Genomic DNA, 22,080 nt, shown 5'->3' with positions numbered 1-22,080 from the left:
GGCCTGCAACCGCACCGCTAACCCCTGGGCCTGCAACCGCACCGCTAACCCCTGGGCCTGCAACCGCACCGCTAACCCCTGGGCCTGCAACCGCACCCCTAACCCCTGGGCCTGCAACCGCACCCCTAACCCCTGGGCCTGCAACCGCACCCCTAACCCCTGGGCCTGCAACCGCACCCCTAACCCCTGGGCCTGCAACCGCACCCCTAACCCCTGGGCCTGCAACCGCACCGCTAACCCCTGGGCCTGCAACCGCACCGCTAACCCCTGGGCCTGCAACCGCACCGCTAACCCCTGGGCCTGCAACCGCACCGCTAACCCCTGGGCCTGCAACCGCACCGCTAACCCCTGGGCCTGCAACCGCACCGCTAACCCCTGGGCCTGCAACCGCACCCCTAACCCCTGGGCCTGCAACCGCACCCCTAACCCCTGGGCCTGCAACCGCACCCCTAACCCCTGGGCCTGCAACCGCACCCCTAACCCCTGGGCCTGCAACCGCACCCCTAACCCCTGGGCCTGCAACCGCACCCCTAACCCCTGGGCCTGCAACCGCACCGCTAACCCCTGGGCCTGCAACCGCACCGCTAACCCCTGGGCCTGCAACCGCACCGCTAACCCCTGGGCCTGCAACCGCACCGCTAACCCCTGGGCCTGCAACCGCACCGCTAACCCCTGGGCCTGCAACCGCACCGCTAACCCCTGGGCCTGCAACCGCACCCCTAACCCCTGGGCCTGCAGCTGCATCCTCCCCTACACACCCCACCCCCTTGCCTGCCTAGCAATAGCTCAGTAGATGATAAGGCGCACTGCACATTGTTTCTGCCACAGGTGAATGGTTTTGGGACCTTCCACTCCCAAACATTGTTCTGTACTAGGTCATAGATTTCGATGGCAGATTTTTACACTGAAAACTAAAAAAATAAAAATAAAAAACACAAAACCCACCACGTGTAACCACATGCGATTACCACAATTTCTTGCATGGCTGCTGTCCGGATGGTTGCAAAACTACAACTCCCAGCATGCCAGGACAGCCGAAGGCAACAGCCTGGGGAACCCTGATTTTTTTTGCGGGTCAGACTGGTGTTCACATGACCCAGTATCAGTAATGAAATGCATTGATGCAACTGGGAGTTTTAGTTTTGCAACAGCTGGAGGCACGCTGGTTGGGAAACACTGGCATACAGTATACAGGGGTAGGGGTTCAGCTCTATGGTCACATTATTTGGGGTCTGTTCTCACCTCCGGTCGGTCTTCGCAGCTTCACGCTCACCACCATCTTCACCATATTGCGCAAGGTGACACTTTGCTGTGGAGACAGAAGCAATGCATTGTGGGAGGCTGCATCACCGCCAGGACGCCAAATGAGAGACAACAGGGGGTTAACGGCGATCTCACCTTACGGGTTTCGAAGAGCGAGATGGCGATGGAGATGATGGAGATGACGAAGATGCAGGCGGCGTAGTAATAATACTGCTCGCACATCCACAGGACCATGCTGAACACTTGGAAGATGTAGAAGGGATTGAGGACCTGTCAGAAGATGGCGACAATTATTGACGGGAACAATATCCGCGCCCCGACATCCCAAGCGCTGTTCTCCTCTGTGTCCTGAGTGTACGCAGCCCCGCTGCACAGGGATATACAGAGACATATACCAAGTCATGTCACACTCCCGGGGGTGCAGTAACTCACCTCCTCCACTAGGAGCAGACACTCCCGGGGGTGCAGTAACTCACCTCCTCCACTAGGAGCTGCCCGTAGGATTTCACAGGGACATCGATCGCATTATGGCCGTAAATCAACTTCCTGCAAAGAAGAAAAATGGAGGAAAATACTGAAAGACAGCACCAAATGTATATTGTATAATATATATATATATATATATATATATATATATATATATATATATATATATATCTATCCCACAGCCTTCACTACAATGGAGCCTTCCATGGTGCCCACAGCCATCTCTACAGTGGAGCCCACCATGGGGCCCGCAGCCTTCTCTTCAGTGGAGCCCACCCTGGGGCACGTAGCCATCTCTACAGTGGAGCCCAACCTGGGGCCCGCAGCCTTCTCTTCAGTGGAGCCCACCCTGGGGCACATAGCCATCTCTACAGCGGAGCCCACCCTGGGGCCCGCAGCCTTCTCTACAGTAGAGCCCACCCTGGGGCACGTAGCCATCTCTTCAGTGGAGCCCACCCTGGGGCACATAGCCATCTCTACAGTGGAGCCCACCCTGGGGCCCGCAGCCATCTCTTCAGTGGAGCCCACCCTGGGGCACGTAGCCATCTCTACAGTGGAGCCCACCCTGGGGCACGTAGCCATCTCTACAGTGGAGCCCACCCTGGGGCCCGCAGCCTTCTCTACAGTGGAGCCTTCCATGGTGCCCACAGCCTTCTCTTCAGTGGAGCCCACCCTGGGGCCCGCAGCCTTCTCTACAGTGGAGCCCACCCAGGGGTCCGCAGCCTTCTCTACAGTGGAGCCAGTCCTGGGGCCCGTAGCCTTCTCTACAGTGGAGCCCACAATGGGGCCTGTAGCCTTCTCTACAGTGGAGCCCACCCTGGTGCCCACAGCCTTCTCTTCAGTGGAGCCCACCCTGGGGCCCGCAGCATTCTCTACAGTGGAGCCCGTCCTGGGGCCCGTAGCCTTCTCTACAGTGGAGCCCACCCTGGGGCCTGTAGCCTTCTCTACAGTGGAGCCCACCCTGGGGCCCGTAGCCTTCTCTACAGTGGAGCCCACCCTGGGGCCTGTAGCCTTCTCTACAGTGGAGCCCACCCTGGGGCCCGCAGCCTTCTCTACAGTGGAGCCCACCCAGGGGCCCGCAGCCTTCTCTACAGTGGAGCCCGTCCTGGGGCCCGTAGCCTTCTCTACAGTGGAGCCCACCCTGGGGCCTGTAGCCTTCTCTACAGTGGAGCCCACCCTGGGGCCCGTAGCCTTCTCTACAGTGGAGCCCACCCAGGGGCCCGCAGCCTTCTCTACAGTGGAGCCCGTCCTGGGGCCCGTAGCCTTCTCTACAGTGGAGTCCACCCAGGGGCCGGCAGCCTTCTCTATAGTGGAGCCCACCCTGGGGCCTGTAGCCTTCTCTACAGTGGAGCCCACCCTGGTGCCCACAGCCTTCTCTTCAGTGGAGCCCACCCTGGGGCCTGTAGCCTTCTCTACAGTGGAGCCCACCCTGGGGCCCGCAGCCTTCTCTATAGTGGAGCCCACCCAGGGGCCGGCAGCCTTCTCTACAGTGGAGCCCACCCTGGGGCCAGCAGCCTTCGCTATAGTGGAGCCCACCCTGGGGCCAGCAGCCTTCTCTACAGTGGAGCCCACCCTGGGGCCTGTAGCCTTCTCTACAGTGGAGCCCACCCTGGGGCCCGTAGCCTTCTCTACAGTGGAGTCCACCCTGGGGCCCGTAGCCTTCTCTACAGTGGAGCCCACCCTGGGGCCTGTAGCCTTCTCTACAGTGGAGCCCACCCTGGGGCCCGCAGTCTTCTCTACAGTGGAGCCCACCCTGGGGCCCGTAGCCTTCTCTACAGTGGAGCCCACCCTGGGGCCTGTAGCCTTCTCTACAGTGGAGCCCACCCTGGGGCCCGCAGCCTTCTCTACAGTGGAGCCTACCCTATCATCTGTAACCGGATCCTTAGAAAACAGCTTATTACAATACAGTGAAATAGTCATCCTTCCAGGACTCACCGGTTATTGTGGTCGGACTGGTTGAGGCCGGACTTGTACGTGTGAACCTCTCCGCATGTTAACCCTTCGTCCAGTGAACTGTGAGCAGAAACATTCCCTGTAATCTCACCTGTGACCATCAGAGTTGTCATAGTAGTAATAAGTCTGATGATGGAGCCCGGATCGCCTTACCTGACCTTCACAAAGTCCATGGACTGCTCCTTCCAGATGTAACGCATCCCCTCGAATACAAAGTAACGCAGGACGTGAGGCTGCCAAGATAAAGCCTGTGCTTAATATACAGAGATGTGGGGTGGTCCGCGTCCCCTGCCGTACATTGTAATGTGTGGGGTGGTCCGCGTCCCCTGCCCATCTAATCTGGACAATACACAATCTGATGATGATGAAGGTCCCTCACCTCCTCCTTGTAGTGCAGCTGAATCGTGTCCTTAAACTCGTCCTCTTCCCCGACAGCCAGCGCCACGCTGCCCCCCGCTGCCGCTCCCGGCCGCCCCATGCTGTCAACCTGTAGACTGTGAACATGAACCAGGTTAGACCAGACATGCGCCATTTATCTGCTTCACCTCATACAAATCAGAGGAACGTTCAGACATAGTAACATAGTTCATAAGGTTCAAAAAAGCCCGGAGTCCATTAAGTTCAACCTATATCCCTAATGAGTCCCTACTGATCCAGAGGAGGCAAAAAACCCTCATACTAGAGGTAAAAATTCCTTCCCGACTCCAAATATCAGAATAAATCCCTGGATCAACGTTCTGTCCCAGAATGACCAATAGCCGCAGTGGTGATCAGATAACACCAAGAAAAGCTCCTCCATGCCGCCATCTTGGTTACCAACCAGTTTTTATAGGGTGGGGGTCCTTACCTGGGATCCACGCCATGCTCCTCGTGCACATCCACTATAAACGTCTGTCCAAAGAGGTCCTGAAAACACAAAGATGGCGGCATTATCCCTCTAGGGGGAGTGCGCAAAGTGATACCGCTGTAATGGTGGACCTCACTGTGGAGCCATTTACCTTAATAACCATGGTGTCGGCTTCGGCCAGGGAGCAGCGGCGGCGGGTGGCCAGGACGTGGAGCAGAGGCTTCCAGTGGAAGACGATGAGAGGAATCCCCAGGGTGAGAACACAGAAAATGTAACAAAGAGCTGTGCGCCATTTTACTCTACAGTATCCACTAAGCTCCTGCATGAATGGAGAGAACCGGTGAGCGGTGCACAAGTCACATGACATGAGAACGCACTAAACCTACCGTACTGACGTCCTATAATACTCACCATGCACGGCTTGGGCCTCAAGCCCGACAGTGACCCGTAGTTGCTGTTGTGCTGGTTCCCCAGAAGCTTCCGGTTATCTGCAAATACAAAGATCACGATCAATAGAAATGAACAGGACAGAATTATGGTAAATATATATATATATATAATATATAAATATATAATATATAAATATATAATATATAAATATATAATATATAATATATATATAAATATATATATATATATATATATATATATATATATATATAAATATATATATATATATATATATATATATATATATATATATATATATAAATATATATATATATATATAAATATATATATAAATATAAATATATATATAAATATAAATATATATATATATATAAATATATATATATATATATATATAAATATATATATATATAAATATATATATAAATATATATATATATATAAATATATATATATAAATATATATATAAAAATATATATATATATATATAAATATAAATATAAATATAAATATATATATATATATATATATATATATATATATATATATATAAATATAAATATATATATATATACCAGGGAAAGAAAGTTCTCTAGTGGGATCCGTGGGGGAGATTTATCAAAACCCGTCCAGAGGAGAAGTTGCCGAGTTGCCCATAGCAACCAATCAGATCACTTCTTTCATTTTGCAGAGGCCTCGTTAAAAATTTAAAGTAGTGATCTGATTGGTTGCTATGGGCAACTTCCCCTCTACACAGGTTTTGATAGATCTCCCCTATAGTCGCCATTTTCATCGTCTTCTGCCAGCACGTCGGGTGTTCGCCACCACATACATTGGCGTATTGTGCGGTAGCGGACGTTCCCTCATCTGGCGCGACACTGGTGTAACTTGCTGCCCTATTTGTTCTTTTCTGGACTTTACCCTGGGACGAGTCCGCGACGATCTCCCCGCAAGGAGGAAGGATTTGGGTGACTTTTCTCTCTGACGCCCTCTAGAGTCAATATTGGTGTTTCCCAAGCCAAGTGCCTCCAGCTGTTGCAAAACTACACCTCCCAGCATGCACAGACAGCCAACGGCTGTCCGGGCATGCTGAGAGTTGTAGTTTTGCAACAGCTGGAGGCACTCCGGTGGGAAATACTGCAATAAGCAATGATTTTTTTTTGCAGTCGGACTGATGATCACATGACCCAGTTACAGTAATAAAATGCATTGATGCAACAGCTGTCGGAGCATGCTGGGAGTTGTAGTTTTGCAACTGCTGGAGGCACTCTGGTTGTAATATACTGCAATAAACAATGATATATATATTTCTTTTTTGTAGTCGGACTGATGATCACATGATCCAGTTACAGTAATAAAATGCATTGATACAATAAGCATTATATATATATAGCTCTCTCTCTATCTATATATATCTATATTTTTTTTTTTATGTCGTCGGACTAATGATCACATGACCAAGTTACAGTAATGAAATGCATTGCTGCAACAGCTGTCTGGGCATGCTGGGTGTTGGTGTTTTACAACAGCTGAAGGCATTCTGGTTGGAAAACACTGCAATAAGCAATGATCATTTTTTTTGTAGTCGGACTGATGATCACATGACCCAGTTACAGTAATGAAATGCATCGATACAACAGCTGTCTGGGCATGCTGGGTGTTGTAGTTTTGCAACAGCTGCGGACACCCTGGTTGGAAAACACCGCAATAAGCAATTATTTTTTTTATTTTATTTTTTGTGGTCAGACTGATGATCACATGACCCAGTTACAGTAATGAAATGCATTGATGCAACAGCTGTCTGGGAATGCTGGGTGTTGCAGTTTTGCAACAGCTGGAGGCACTGGTCTATATATAATGGGAAACACTGGTCTATATATAATAGGAAAGACTAGGTAGCTCGACAACAAAAACAGGATTAAACAAGAACCAGTAGAAAGGTTGTGTATGTATCCTATATATCCGATCTGTATCCTATATATCCGATCTGTATCCTATATATCCGATCTGTATGTATCCTATATATCCGATCTGTATGTATCCTATATATCCGATCTGTATCCTATATATCCGATCTGTATCCTATATATCCGATCTGTATCCTATATATCCGATCTGTATCCTATATATCCGATCTGTATCCTATATATCCGATCTGTATCCTATATATCCGATCTGTATCCTATATATCCGATCTGTATCCTATATATCCGATCTGTATCCTATATATCCGATCTGTATCCTATATGTCCGATCTGTATCCTATATATCCGATCTGTATCCTATATATCCGATATGTATCTATCCTATATACCCGATATGTATGTATCCTATATATCCGATATGTATCCTATATATCCGATCTGTATGTATCCTATATGTATCCTATATACCCGATATGTATCCTATATATCTGATATGTATCCTATATATCCGATCTGTATGTATCCTATATGTATCCTATATATATCCGATCTGTATGTATCCTATATATCCGATATGTATCCTATATATATCCGATCTGTATGTATCCTATATATCCGATATGTATGTATCCTATATATACCCGATATGTATGTATCCTATATACCCGATATGTATGTATCCTATATACCCGATATGTATGTATCCTATATCCCCGATATGTATGTATCCTATATCCCCGATATGCATGTATCCTATATATCCGATATGTATGTATCCTATATATACCCGATATGTATGTATCCTATATATACCCGATATGTATGTATCCTATATATACCCGATATGTATGTATCCTATATACCCGATATGTATGTATCCTATATACCCGATCTGTATGTATCCTATATATCCCCGATATGCATGTATCCTATATATCCGATATGTATGTATCCTATATCCCCGATATGTATCCTATATATATCCGATCTGTATCCTATATATCCGATCTGTATGTATCCTATATATCCGATATGTATCCTATATATATCCGATCTGTATGTATCCTATATATCCGATATGTATCCTATATATATCCGATCTGTATGTATCCTATATATCCGATATGTATCCTATATATATCCGATCTGTATGTATCCTATATATATCCAATATGTATGTATCCTATATACCCGATCTGTATGTATCCTATATACCCGATCTGTATGTATCCTATATATCCGATATGCATGTATCCTATATATCCGATATGCATGTATCCTATATATCCGATATGCATGTATCCTATATATCCGATATGCATGTATCCTATATATCCGATATGCATGTATCCTATATATATATCCCCGATATGCACATATCCTATATATATATATATATATATATATATATATATATATATATATATATATATATATATATATATCCCCGATATGCACGTATCCTATATATCCCCGATATGCATGTATCCTATATATATCCGATATGCATGTATCCTATATATCCCCGATATGCATGTATCCTATATATACCCGATATGCACGTATCCTATATATCCCCGATATGCACGTATCCTATATATCCCCGATATGCACGTATCCTATATATCCCCGATATGCACGTATCCTATATATCCCCGATATGCATGTATCCTATATACCCGATCTGTATGTATCCTATATACCCGATATGTATGTATCCTATATACCCGATATGTATGTATCCTATATACCCGATATGTATGTATCCTATATACCCGATATGTATGTATCCTATATACCCGATATGTATGTATCCTATATACCCGATATGTATGTATCCTATATACCCGATATGCATGTATCCTATATCCCAGATATGTATGTATCCTATATACCCGATATGTATGTATCCTATATACCCGATACGTATGTATCCTATATACCCGATACGTATGTATCCTATATACCCGATACGTATGTATCCTATATACCCGATACGTATGTATCCTATATACCCGATCTGTATGTATCCTATATACCCGATCTGTATGTATCCTATATATCCGATCTGTATGTATCCTATATATCCGATATGTATGTATCCTATATACCCGATATGTATGTATCCTATATATCCGATATGTATGTATCCTATATATACCCGATATGTATGTATCCTATATATCCGATCTGTATGTATCCTATATATCCGATCTGTATGTATCCTATATACCCGATATGTATGTATCCTATATATCCGATCTGTATGTATCCTATATATCCCCGATATGCACGTATCCTATATATCCGATATGCATGTATCCTATATTATATATATATATATATATATATATATATATATATATATATATATATATACCCCCGATCTGTATGTATCCTATATATCCGAATAGACAATACAGTGAGAGAAAGTGGGATCCTTGTGTGTATAAGATGAAGTGTTCGTTCCAGTCTGTTTAATATTGTGTGATAAAGATATTCCCATTTATTTATATAATAGCAGGTTATATGCGGAGAGATACCTGCAGGGCCCTTGTAGAAGCTCAAATATAAAAGTCAAATAAGATGACTAATTATAGATAAACAGATCAATGAAATATCGTAAAATCATCTTGGTGCCGCTAATTAAGGGTTAAATCAATCGCATAAAATACGGTATAAATAGCACAGGGTAAATTTACTATAATGTAACAGTCTTGGTTTATAGTAGGTAACAGGGCTCGAGTCCTGCAGGAACTCATGGGAACGGAGTTCCTGCACTTTTTCCACTGCAGGAACCCTGTTCCCATTACCAAGAGTCCTGCAGGACCAGTCCTTGAGTTCCTACACTTTTTCTTCCAGGACTTCTTCCCTGGCAGTAAACTTAGCATGAATATTAATTGCCAATTAATCTTGGGATAAATATGCGTAAATTAATTTCACTTCCTGAAAAGGAAAAGATAGTTGTAAAGCTTTGCAGTTTATAAATAGTTTCCGTTCCTGGAAAAGATGAATATGTCTGATAGGTGGTGGTCACCGGCTGGTGATCTGTTCATAGCGCTTAGATCAGTGTTCCCCAACCAGGGTGCCTCCAGCTGTTGCAAAGCTACAACTCCCAGCATGGCCAGATAGCTGTTGTATCGATGCATTTCATTACTGCAACTGGGTCATGTGATCATCAGTCAGACCACAAAAATTAAAAAATATCATTGCTTATTGCAGTATTTTCCAAGCAGAGTGCCTCCAGCTGTTGCAAAACTACTACTCCCACCATGCCCAGATAGCTGTTGTACGGATGCATTTCATTACTGCAACTGGGTCATGTGATCATCAGTCCGACTACAAAAAATAAAATATAATTGCCTATTGCAGCATTTTCCCACGAGGATGCCTCCAGCTGTTGCAAAGCTACAACTCCCAGCATGGCCAGATAGCTCTTGTATTGATGAATTTCATTACTGCAACTGGGTCATGTGATCATCAGTCCAACCACAAAAAATAAAAAATATCATTGCTTATTGCAGTATTTTTCAAGCAGAGTGCCTCCAGCTGTTGCAAAACTACAACTCCCAGCATGCCCAGATAGCTGTTGTACGGATGCATTTCATTACTGCAACTGGGTCATGTGATCATCAGTCCGACTACAATTTTATTTTTTTTTAATATCATTGCTTATTGCAGTATTTTCCAACCAGAGTGCCTCCAGCTGTTGCAAAACTACAACTCCCAGCATGCCCAGATAGCTGTTGTATCGATGCATTTCATTACTGCAACTGGGTCATGTGATCATCAGTCCGACTACAAAAAATAAAAAAAAATATCAATGCTTATTGCAGTATTTTCCAACCAGAGTGTCTCCAGCTATTGCAAAACTACAACTCCCAGCATGCCCGGACAGCCGTTGGCTGTCCAGGCATGCTGGGAGGTGTAGTTTTGCAACAGCTGGAGGCACCCGGGTTGCGAAACACCAATATAGACTCTAGAGGGCGTCAGAGAGAAAAGTCACCAAAATCCTTCCGCCTTGCGGGGAGATCGTCGCGGACTCGTCCCAGGCTAAAGTCCAGAAAAGAACAAATAGTGCAGCAAGTGTCGCGCCAGATGAGGGAACGTCCGCTACCGCACAATACGCCAATGTATGTGGTGGCGAACGCCCGGCGTGCTGGCAGAAGACGATGAAAATGGCGGCTATAGGGGAGAGGGGAAGTTGCCCAGTTGCCCATAGCAACCAATCAGATCGCTGCTTTCATTTTTGAAAAGGGCCTCTGAAAAATGAAAGTAACAATCTGATTGGTTGCTAAGGGCAACTGGGCAACTTCCCCTCTACACAGGATTTGATAAATCTCCCGCTATATCTATAAGAGCGACGCAGCGGCGGAGAGTATCATGGCGCAAATGACGACGTATAATTGGACGTTATTCCCGGTGATTTCTCTAATGCTTTATAAAATGATCCGCGTAAGACCAAAACAAACGATCCCCGATTCCTTCTAGACTGCACCGGCCTCCAGGTAGAACTACAAGTCCCAGCCCCCCTGCACTGTGCGCTTCGGGCATCGCCATCACGTCAGAATCTTATTAATATGGAAACACAAAGCAAATGGGGAGAATTATAAACCAGGGAAAGGCCACAACAGCGTCCAGGATATAAAGATGTCAGAGCACGCGCATCGGAGGAAATGTTTGTCGCCAACGTGGTAAAAACGCCAAGGTAAGATTAATAGGACAAACATCATCATCACCCCCGGCACAGCTCTGGAGTATAATACAGGATATAACTCCACCAGCAGAACAGTGAGTACAGCTCTGGAGTATAATACAGGATATAACTCAGGATCAGTACAGGATAAGTAATGTAATGTATGTACACAGTGACCTCACCAGCAGAATAGTGAGTACAGCTCTGGAGTATAATACAGGATATAACTCAGGATCAGTACAGGATAAGTAATGTAATGTATGTACACAGTGACCTCACCAGCAGAATAGTGAGTACAGCTCTGGAGTATAATACAGGATATAACTCAGGATCAGTACAGGATATGTAATGTAATATATGTACACAGTGACCTCACCAGCAGAATAGTGAGTCCAGCTCTGGAGTATAATACAGGATATAACTCAGGATCAGTACAGGATAAGTAATGTAATGTATGTACACAGTGACCTCACCAGCAGAATAGTGAGTACAGCTCTGGGGTATAATACAGGATATAACTCAGGATCAGTACAGGATAAGAAATGTATGTACACAGTGACCTCACCAGCAGAATAGTGAGTACAGCTCTGGAGTATAATACAGGATATAACTCAGGATCAGTACAGGATAAGTAATGTAATGTATGTACACAGTGACCTCACCAGCAGAATAGTGAGTACAGCTCTGGGGTATAATACAGGATATAACTCAGGATCAGTACAGGATAAGAAATGTATGTACACAGTGACCTCACCAGCAGAATAGTGAGTACAGCTCTGGCGTATAATACAGGATATAACTCAGGATCAGTGCAGGACAAGTAATGTAATGTATGTACACAGTGATCTCACCAGCAGAATAGTGAGTACAGCTCTGGAGTATAATACAGGATATAACTCAGGATCAGTACAGGATAAGTAATGTAATGTATGTACACAGTGACCTCACCAGCAGAATAGTGAGTACAGCTCTGGAGTATAATACAGGATATAACTCAGGATCAGTACAGGATAAGTAATGTATGGTATGTACACAGTGACCTCACCAGCAGAATAGTGAGTACAGCTCTGGAGTATAATACAGGATATAACTCAGGATCAGTACAGGATAAGTAATGTAATGTATATACACAGTGACCTCACCAGCAGAATAGTGAGTGCAGCTCTGGAGTATAATACAGGATATAACTCACTGTCAGGTCACATCATTCTCTTCCTGTCCGGCAGTGTATGACCTACGGGTATTATTGTAACTGAGAACCTGGGCCAGTGTATTCCATCCAGTGTGCCTCCAGCTGTTGTAAAACTACTACTTCCAGCATGCCGGACAATCAACCGCATGCTGGGAGTTGTAGTTTTGCAACAGCTGGAGGCACACTGGATGGAATACACTGGCCAGGGCTGAAGTATTATTTTCAGGGTATAGGACAATGACATTTGAAGCGTCCCGGTGTTTCCCCCCTAGGACAGGACTCAATGCACATAAACCCTCCCAGTATACATTGCCCATAAAGTACACATCACCCATAGTTATGTGTTCTCTGTATAACAACGCCAAACCAAGAACCTCCTACAGACAGGTAAGTGCACCTCGTCCTTGTCTTATTGTGGACGCAGAATATTTAGGGATCTCACTGACTAATCATATTCCTTATATAGGGGCCGGACACACACTACAGACCCCCAAAAATCAGACACAAAAACAAGGTGATAGCAGAATATTCTATACATGCGACTATATAAAAGTGTTATGGAGGCTACAGAGCACCTACCCGAGCGTTAGCCGCCGCGCACCCAAGGTCCTGGCTGGACGGTCGAGGGGCAATAGGACGATTCCTCTCCACCTGCGCTGTGTGATCCCCGACTAACAGGTGTGACGACAATGACAACCTGTGTGTACAAGGAATGTGACCACACCTACCGCACAAACAGCCACATGGCAGCAGGAACGACCGCCTACCAAACTGGTTCTACCAACGGAGCGGAGAATCAGAACGAGAGATACAGGAACAAGCACAGGAGGGAATGCCAAATCCTATGTATAAAGATGCTATATATAGAACTATATGTATATACTGTACATAACTAAACACACAATAATATAACTACTATAATACTGCCCCTATGTACAAGAATATATCTACTATAATACTGCTCCTATATACAAGAATATAACTACTATAATACTGCCTCCTATATACAAGAATATAACTACTATAATACTGCCTCCTATATACAAGAATATAACTACTATAATACTGCCCCTATATACAAGAATATAACTACTATAATACTGCCCCTATATACAAGAATATAACTACTATAATACTGCCCCTATATACAAGAATATATCTACTATAATACTGCCCCTATATACAAGAATATAACTACTATAATACTGCTCCTATATACAAGAATATAACTACTATAATACTGCCTCCTATATACCAGAATATAACTACTATAATACTGCCCCTATATACAAGAATATAACTACTATAATACTGCTCCCATATACAAGAATATAACTACTATAATACTGCTCCTATATACAAGAATATAACTGCTATAATACTGCTCCTATATTCAAGAATATAACTGCTATAATACTGCTCCTATATTCAAAAATATAACTGCTATAATACTGCTCCTATATACAAGAATATAACTGCTATAATACTGCTCCTATATACAAGAATATAACTACTATAATACTGCTCCTATATACAAGAATATAACTACTATAATACTGCTCCTATATACAAGAATATAACTACTATAATACTGCCTCCTATATACAAGAATATATCTACTATAATACTGCTCCTATATACAAGACTATAACTACTATAATACTGCTCCTATATATACAAGAATATAACTACTATAATACTGCTCCTATATACAAGAATATAACTACTATAATACTGCTCCTATATACAAGAATATAACTACTATAATACTGCCTCCTATATGAAAGAATATAACTACTATAATACTACCTCCTATATACAAGAATATAACTACTATAATACTGCCTCCTATATACAAGAATATGACTACTATAATACTGCCCCTATATACAAGAATATCACTACTATAATACTGCCCCTATATACAAGAATATAACTACTATAATACTGCCCCTATATACAAGAATATAACTACTATAATACTGCTCCTATATACAAGAATATAACTACTATAATACTGCTCCTATATACAAGAATATAACTACTATAATACTGCTCTGATATACAAGAATATAACTACTATAATACTATATTATAGTATTATAGTAGTTATATTCTTGTATATAGGAGCAGTAGTATAGTAGTTATATTCTTGTATATAGTGGCAGTATTATAGTAGTTATATTCTTGTATATAGGAGCAGTATTATAGTAGTTATATTCTTGTATATAGGCGGAGTATTATAGTAGTTATATTCTTGTATATAGGGGCAGTATTATAGTAGTTATATTCTTGTATATAGGGGCAGTATTATAGTAGTTATATTCTTGTATATAGGGGCAGTAGTATAGTAGTTATATTCTTGTATATAGGAGCAGTATTATAGTAGTTATATTCTTGTATATAGGAGCAGTATTATAGTAGTTATATTCTTGTATATAGGAACAGTATTATAGTAGATATATTCTTGTATATAGGGGGCAGTATTATAGTAGTTATATTCTTGTATATAGGAGCAGTATTATAGTAGTTATATTCTTGTATATAGGAGCAGTATTATAGTAGTTATATTCTTGTATATAGGAGCAGTATTATAGTCGTTATATTCTTCTATATAGGAGCAGTATTATAGTAGTTATATTCTTGTATATAGGAGCAGTATTATAGTAGTTATATTCTTGTATATAGAGGGCAGTATTATAGTAGTTATATTCTTGTATATAGGGAGCAGTATTATAGTAGTTATTCTTCTATATAGGAGGCAGTATTATAGTAGTTATATTCTTGTATATAGGAGCAGTATTATAGTAGTTATATTCTTGTATATAGAAGCAGTATTATAGTAGTTATATTCTTGTATATAGGAGCAGTATTATAGTAGTTATATTCTTGTATATAGAAGGCAGTATTATAGTAGTTATATTCTTGTATATAGAAGCAGTATTATAGTAGTTATATTCCTGTATATAGGAGCAGTATTATAGTAGTTATATTCTTGTATATAGGAGCAGTATTATAGTAGTTATATTCTTGTATATAGGGGCAGTATTATAGTAGTTATATTCTTGTATATAGGGGGCAGTATTATAGTAGTTATATTCTTGTATATAGGAGGTAGTATTATAGTAGTTATATTCTTGTATATAGGGGCAGTATTATAGTAGTTATATTCTTGTATATAGGAGCAGTATTATAGTAGTTATATTCTTGTATATAGGGGATCAGTATTATAGTAGTTATATTCTTGTATAATGAACAGACAGCGCACAATCATACTGTACTGACTTAATGAGGTTTCATGTGACTGAAAAAAAAATAGCTTTCAATGTAGATATTATAGCACTGAAGCCCCTTCACAGCCACAGATTGAATATTTAAAGAGGTACTCCGGCAAAATTTTTTTTAATTTTTTTTTTAACGAACTGATGCCAGAAAGTTAGACAGATTTGTAAATTACATCTATTAAAAAATCTTTACCCTTCCAGTACTTTTTAGCAGCTGTATGCTACAGATTAAATTCTTTTTTAATTTCTTTTTTGTCTTGTCCACAGTGCTCTCTGCTGACACCTGAAGCCCGTATCAGGAACTGTCCAGAGCAGCATAGGTTTGCTATGGGGATTTTCTTCTGCTCTGGACAGTTCCTGATACGGGCATCAGGTGTCAGCAGAGAGCACTGTGGACAAGACAAAAAAGAAATTAAAAAAGAATTTAATCTGTAGCATACAGCTGCTAAAAAGTACTGGAAGGGTAAAGATTTTTTAATAGAAGTCATTTACAAATCTATTTAACTTACTGGCAACAGTTCATTTAAAAAATAGATAACATTTCCACCGGAGTACCCCTTTAACCATTTGCAGATCTTGGTGACATCTCGTTGCTGGATCTGCATTAACCTTACGGCTTTTCCCCCGTGATGTTGCGGATGGATATGACTGTAATCGGAGCCGCACACATCTATTCCCATCATCTCTTTAGTTGTCTAACACGTTTTTTGAGGAACAAGATTCACGGCCTGAAGCCAAAGGGTTAAAGGTAAAAAGGACAGATCTCCCCTCCCCGGCTGATTCCTAATAAGTAATAAGATGTTGTTCATTCCCCTATAGGAGGGTCCCTCAGAAATCAGGGGAGGCTGGGGGTTGTAGTTTATCAGCGGACAGCCCCAGGACATCACATATATAGTCAGTGTCCTGTGGCTGACCGCTAGGTCAGAAATCCTTCAGTGGGTGCTCATCACCCTATAAAAAAACTACTCCCACCCCTATTGTAGGCAACAGTGTCTGTCATGGCGTCTGGCACCCCTCACCCACAGAGAAGGGCACCAGGTCTAGAGGGAACAGTCTGCAGTGATACTCAGCTCCCCTATCACTGGGGCTGTGATGTCCGCCATATTTTTTACAGCAGAATTAGGGTCAAGAGACCTAGTTATTTAGTGGGCCGTGGATTCCCATTGGGGGCAAGAGACCTTTTCATTAATGGGCTACGGATTCCCATTGGGGGCAAGAGACCTTTTCATTTAATGGGCTACGGATTCCCATTGGGGGCAAGAGACCTATTCATTTAATGGGCTACGGATTCCCCTTGGGGTCAAGACACCTATTCATTTAATGGGCTACGGATTCTCATTGGGGTCAAGACACCTATTCATTTAATGGGCTACGGATTCTCATTGGGGTCAAGACACCTATTCATTTAATGGGCTACGGATTCCCATTGGGGTCAAGAGACCTATTCATTTAATGGGCTACGGATTCCCATTGGGGTCAAGAGACCTATTCATTTAATGGGCTACGGATTTTCATTGGGGTCAAGACACCTATTCATTTAATGGGCTACGGATTCCCATTGGGGGCAAGAGACCTTTTCATTTAATGGGCTACGGATTCCCATTGGGGGCAAGAGACCTATTCATTTAATGGGCTACGGATTCCCATTGGGGTCAAGACACCTATTCATTTAATGGGCTACGGATTCTCATTGGGGTCAAGACACCTATTCATTTAATGGGCTACGGATTCTCATTGGGGTCAAGACACCTATTCATTTAATGGGCTACGGATTCTCATTGGGGTCAAGACACCTATTCATTTAATGGGCTACGGATTCCCATTGGGGTCAAGACACCTATTCATTTAATGGGCTACGGATTCTCATTGGGGTCAAGACACCTATTCATTTAATGGGCTACGGATTCCCATTGGGGGCAAGAGACCTTTTCATTTAATGGGCTACGGATTCCCATTGGGGGCAAGAGACCTATTCATTTAATGGGCTACGGATTCCCATTGGGGTCAAGACACCTATTCATTTAATGGGCTACGGATTCTCATTGGGGTCAAGACACCTATTCATTTAATGGGCTACGGATTCTCATTGGGGTCAAGACACCTATTCATTTAATGGGCTACGGATTCTCATTGGGGTCAAGACACCTATTCATTTAATGGGCTACGGATTCCCATTGGGGTCAAGACACCTATTCATTTAATGGGCTACGGATTCTCATTGGGGTCAAGACACCTATTCATTTAATGGGCTACGGATTCTCATTGGGGTCAAGACACCTATTCATTTAATGGGCTACGGATTCTCATTGGGGTCAAGACACCTATTCATTTAATGGGCTATGGATTCCCATTGGGGGCAAGAGACCTATTCATTTAATGGGCTATGGATTTTCATTGGGGTCAAGAGCCTTATTCATTTAATGGGCTACAAGTTCCCTGAACTGTGGCTCTCTAGCCGTTGGCTGTCAGGACATGCTGGGAGTTGTAGTTTTGCAACAGCTGGAGGACCTTGGATTGAGTAACACAAATGTAATGACACATTGTATCCATCATCATGCTCCGCCCTCGGCGCGGTTTACCCGGCGAATGATCTATCACTTTTATCACCAGACCCAGATCAGTCGCTCTGCGCTTCTCCTGCGCGATACGTGAGCCGCGTTGCTAGGAGGCCGGGGACGTCCTGTGTGAGGAGGACACTTATCTGTCATCTACCGTGATATTAACCCCAGCAGAGCCTGCGGCGGCCGAGCGCTTGTCTGTACAGACGATGATGTATCCAACGCCTTCACCACCTGCCACGGACAGCTTAAAGGGACACTCCACTGCTCCCTGATCACATGATCCAGACATCTCCAGCGCTGACCTCACTTTATGGGGTGAGTGGCCCTTTAAACTGACTATCTATATCTTCAGAAGAGCAGCGTGACGCAATGTCGCCCCCCCGGATGGCCTGGCAGATAACATCACATGCGGGCGAGCGAGACGCCTGACCTCAATATTCAGAACAAGACTCCGCACTTCACAGACAAAAGAAAGAGAGTAGTGAGAAACCCCCCAAAAAGAAATGGGTCCTGCCCAAGTGGGGCCTCCAACGGAAGGAAAAGTGCCGGGGGTGAGGCTGCCCCCCCCACCCCCCCCCCTGCTGGCATAGTCGGGGGTGAGGCTGCCCCCCCCTGCTGCCATAGTCGGCGTGAGGCTGCCGCCCCCCCCCCCCCTGCTGCCATAGTCGGGGGTGAGGCTGCCCCCCTGCTGGTATAGTCGGGGGGTGAGGCTGCCCCCCTGCTGGTATAGTCGGGGGGTGAGGCTGCCCCCCTGCTGGTATAGTCGGGGGGTGAGGCTGCCCCCCTGCTGGTATAGTCGGGGGGTGAGGCTGCCCCCCTGCTGGTATAGTCGGGGGGTGAGGCTGCCCCCCTGCTGGTATAGTCGGGGGGTGAGGCTGCCCCCCTGCTGGTATAGTCGGGGGGTGAGGCTGCCCTCCTGCTGGTATAGTCGGGGTGAGGCTGCCCCCCTGCTGGTATAGTCGGGGTGAGGCTGCCCCCCTGCTGGTATAGTCGGGGGGTGAGGCTGCCCCCCTGCTGGTATAGTCGGGGGGTGAGGCTGCCCCCCTGCTGGTATAGTCGGGGGGTGAGGCTGCCCTCCTGCTGGTATAGTCGGGGTGAGGCTGCCCCCCTGCTGGTATAGTCGGGGTGAGGCTGCCCTCCTGCTGGTCCTGACAGGTAAGTGTATGGTCAGTACTGGCCCTCGGCCATCGGCCTCCCCTGGGCACTGACATGACTGGGGTCACCAGTCCATATAACCAGGACCAGCCAGAGCTGCGCTTTCTGTACAGTGGGTCAGGACTCTTTGGAGCAGTTGTCTATGGTAACCAATCACATTGCTGCTTTCAGTTTCCTCTAACAACCACAGGTGGTATCTGAGAGGTTGCTATGGGCAACTGCTCCACTTTTCAGTTTAGATAAGTTTCACCATTGTCTCCAGGGCAGATACGACCGGACACGTGATACATGTACAGTATATATAATGGGGGGGGGGGGTCATGTATGTGACCCCGAGGAGAGGACACGTGATACATGTACAGTATATATAATGGGGGGGGGGGGTCATGTATGTGACCCCGAGGAGAGGACACGTGATACATGTACAGTATATATAATGGGGGGGGGGGGGGTCATGTATGTGACCCCGAGGAGAGGACACGTGATACATGTACAGTATATATAATGGGGGGGGGGGGTCATGTATGTGACCCCGAGGAGAGGACACGTGATACATGTACAGTATATATAATGGGGGGGGGGGGTCATGTATGTGACCCCGAGGAGAGGACACGTGATACATGTACAGTATATATAATGGGGGGGGGGGTCATGTATGTGACCCCGAGGAGAGGACACGTGATACATGTACAGTATATATAATGGGGGGGGGGGTCATGTATGTGACCCCGAGGAGAGGACACGTGATACATGTACAGTATATATAATGGGGGGGGGGGGGTCATGTATGTGACCCCGAGGAGAGGACACGTGATACATGTACAGTATATATAATGGGGGGGGGGGTCATGTATGTGACCCCGAGGAGAGGACACGTGATACATGTACAGTATATATAATGGGGGGGGGTCATGTATGTGACCCGAGGAGAGGACACGTGATACATGTACAGTATATATAATTGGGGGGGGGGGTCATGTATGTGACCCCGAGGAGAGGACAATACAGGTACAGTATATATAATGGGGGGGGGGGGGGGTCATGTATGTGACCCCGAGGAGAGGACACGGGATACATGTACAGTATATATAATGAGGGGGGGTCATGTATGTGACCCCGAGGAGAGGACATGGGATACATGTACAGTATATATAATGGGGGGGGTCATGTATGTGACCCCGAGGAGAGGACACGGGATACATGTACAGTATATATAATGGGGGGGGACTCATGTATGTGACCCCGAGGAGCGGACACGGGATACACGTACAGTATATATAATGAGGGGGGGGGGGGGTCATGTATGTGACCCCGAGGAGCGGACACGTGATACATGTACAGTATATATAATGGGGGGGGGGGGGTCATGTATGTGACCCCGAGGAGAGGACACGTGATACATGTACAGTATATATAATGGGGGGTGGGTCATGTATGTGACCCCGAGGAGAGGACACGTGATACATGTACAGTATATATAATGGGGGGGGGGTATGTGACCCCGAGGAGAGGACACGGGATACATGTACAGTATATATAATGGGGGGGGAGGGTCATGTATGTGACCCCGAGGAGAGGACACGTGATACATGTACAGTATATATAATGGGGGGGGGGGTATGTGACCCCGAGGAGAGGACACGGGATACATGTACAGTATATATAATGGGGGGGGGGGGGGGTCATGTATGTGACCCCGAGGAGAGCACACGGGCTACATGTACAGTATATATAATGAGGGGGGGTCATGTATGTGACCCCGGGGAGAGGACACGGGATACATGTACAGTATATATAATGGGGGGGGGTCATGTATGTGACCCCGAGGAGCGGACACGGGATACACGTACAGTATATATAATGGGGGGGGGTCATGTATGTGACCCCGAGGAGAGGACACGGGATACATGTACAGTATATATAATGGGGGGGGGGGGGGGGACTCATGTATGTGACCCTGAGGAGCGGACACGGGATACACGTACAGTATAGATAATTGGGGGGGGGGACTGATGTATGTGCACGAGGAGCGGACATGGGATACACGTACAGTATATATAATGGGGGGGTGTATATGACCCCGAGGAGCGAACACGTGATACATGTACAGTATATATAATGGGGGGGGGGGACTCATGTATGTGACCCCGAGGAGCGAACACGTGATACACGTACAGTATGTATAATGGGGGGGGGGAACTCATGTATGTGACCCCGAGGAGCGAACACGTGATACACGTACAGTATATATAATGGGGGGGGGTCATGTATGTGACCCCGAGGAGCGGACATGGGATACACGTACA

General features: G+C 44.8%; 1 protein-coding gene across 3 annotated transcripts in view; it reads right to left on the bottom strand.

Moving 5' to 3' along the window:
* Window positions 1-22,080, bottom strand: part of ATP13A2 (ATPase cation transporting 13A2) — a 56,564-nt gene that overhangs the window by 30,916 nt on the left and 3,568 nt on the right. For 2 of the 3 annotated variants that reach the window (XR_008848217.1, XM_056542112.1), the window contains exons 2-10: window positions 4,961-5,037; window positions 4,701-4,868; window positions 4,550-4,608; window positions 4,082-4,196; window positions 3,856-3,935; window positions 3,685-3,762; window positions 1,740-1,809; window positions 1,399-1,533; window positions 1,243-1,309 (exon numbers count right to left, since the gene is read on the bottom strand). Coding sequence is in view for 2 of the 3 variants with exons in the window: in XM_056542112.1 (XP_056398087.1) it covers window positions 1,243-1,309; window positions 1,399-1,533; window positions 1,740-1,809; window positions 3,685-3,762; window positions 3,856-3,935; window positions 4,082-4,196; window positions 4,550-4,608; window positions 4,701-4,868; window positions 4,961-5,037 (849 nt within the window). In the remaining variant the exon portion in view is untranslated. Of the gene's footprint in view, window positions 1-1,242; window positions 1,310-1,398; window positions 1,534-1,739; window positions 1,810-3,684; window positions 3,763-3,855; window positions 3,936-4,081; window positions 4,197-4,549; window positions 4,609-4,700; window positions 4,869-4,960; window positions 5,038-5,536; window positions 5,678-22,080 lie in introns of those variants that run through there. The other variant, XM_056542113.1, reaches the window with a different exon arrangement.

Source organism: Hyla sarda, chromosome 10 (genome assembly GCF_029499605.1).
Source record: "Hyla sarda isolate aHylSar1 chromosome 10, aHylSar1.hap1, whole genome shotgun sequence".
In the NCBI taxonomy this organism is placed as follows: domain Eukaryota; kingdom Metazoa; phylum Chordata; class Amphibia; order Anura; family Hylidae; genus Hyla; species Hyla sarda.
Note: the sequence above shows the minus strand (reverse complement) of the source record. Positions and strands in the feature narration are given on the sequence as shown.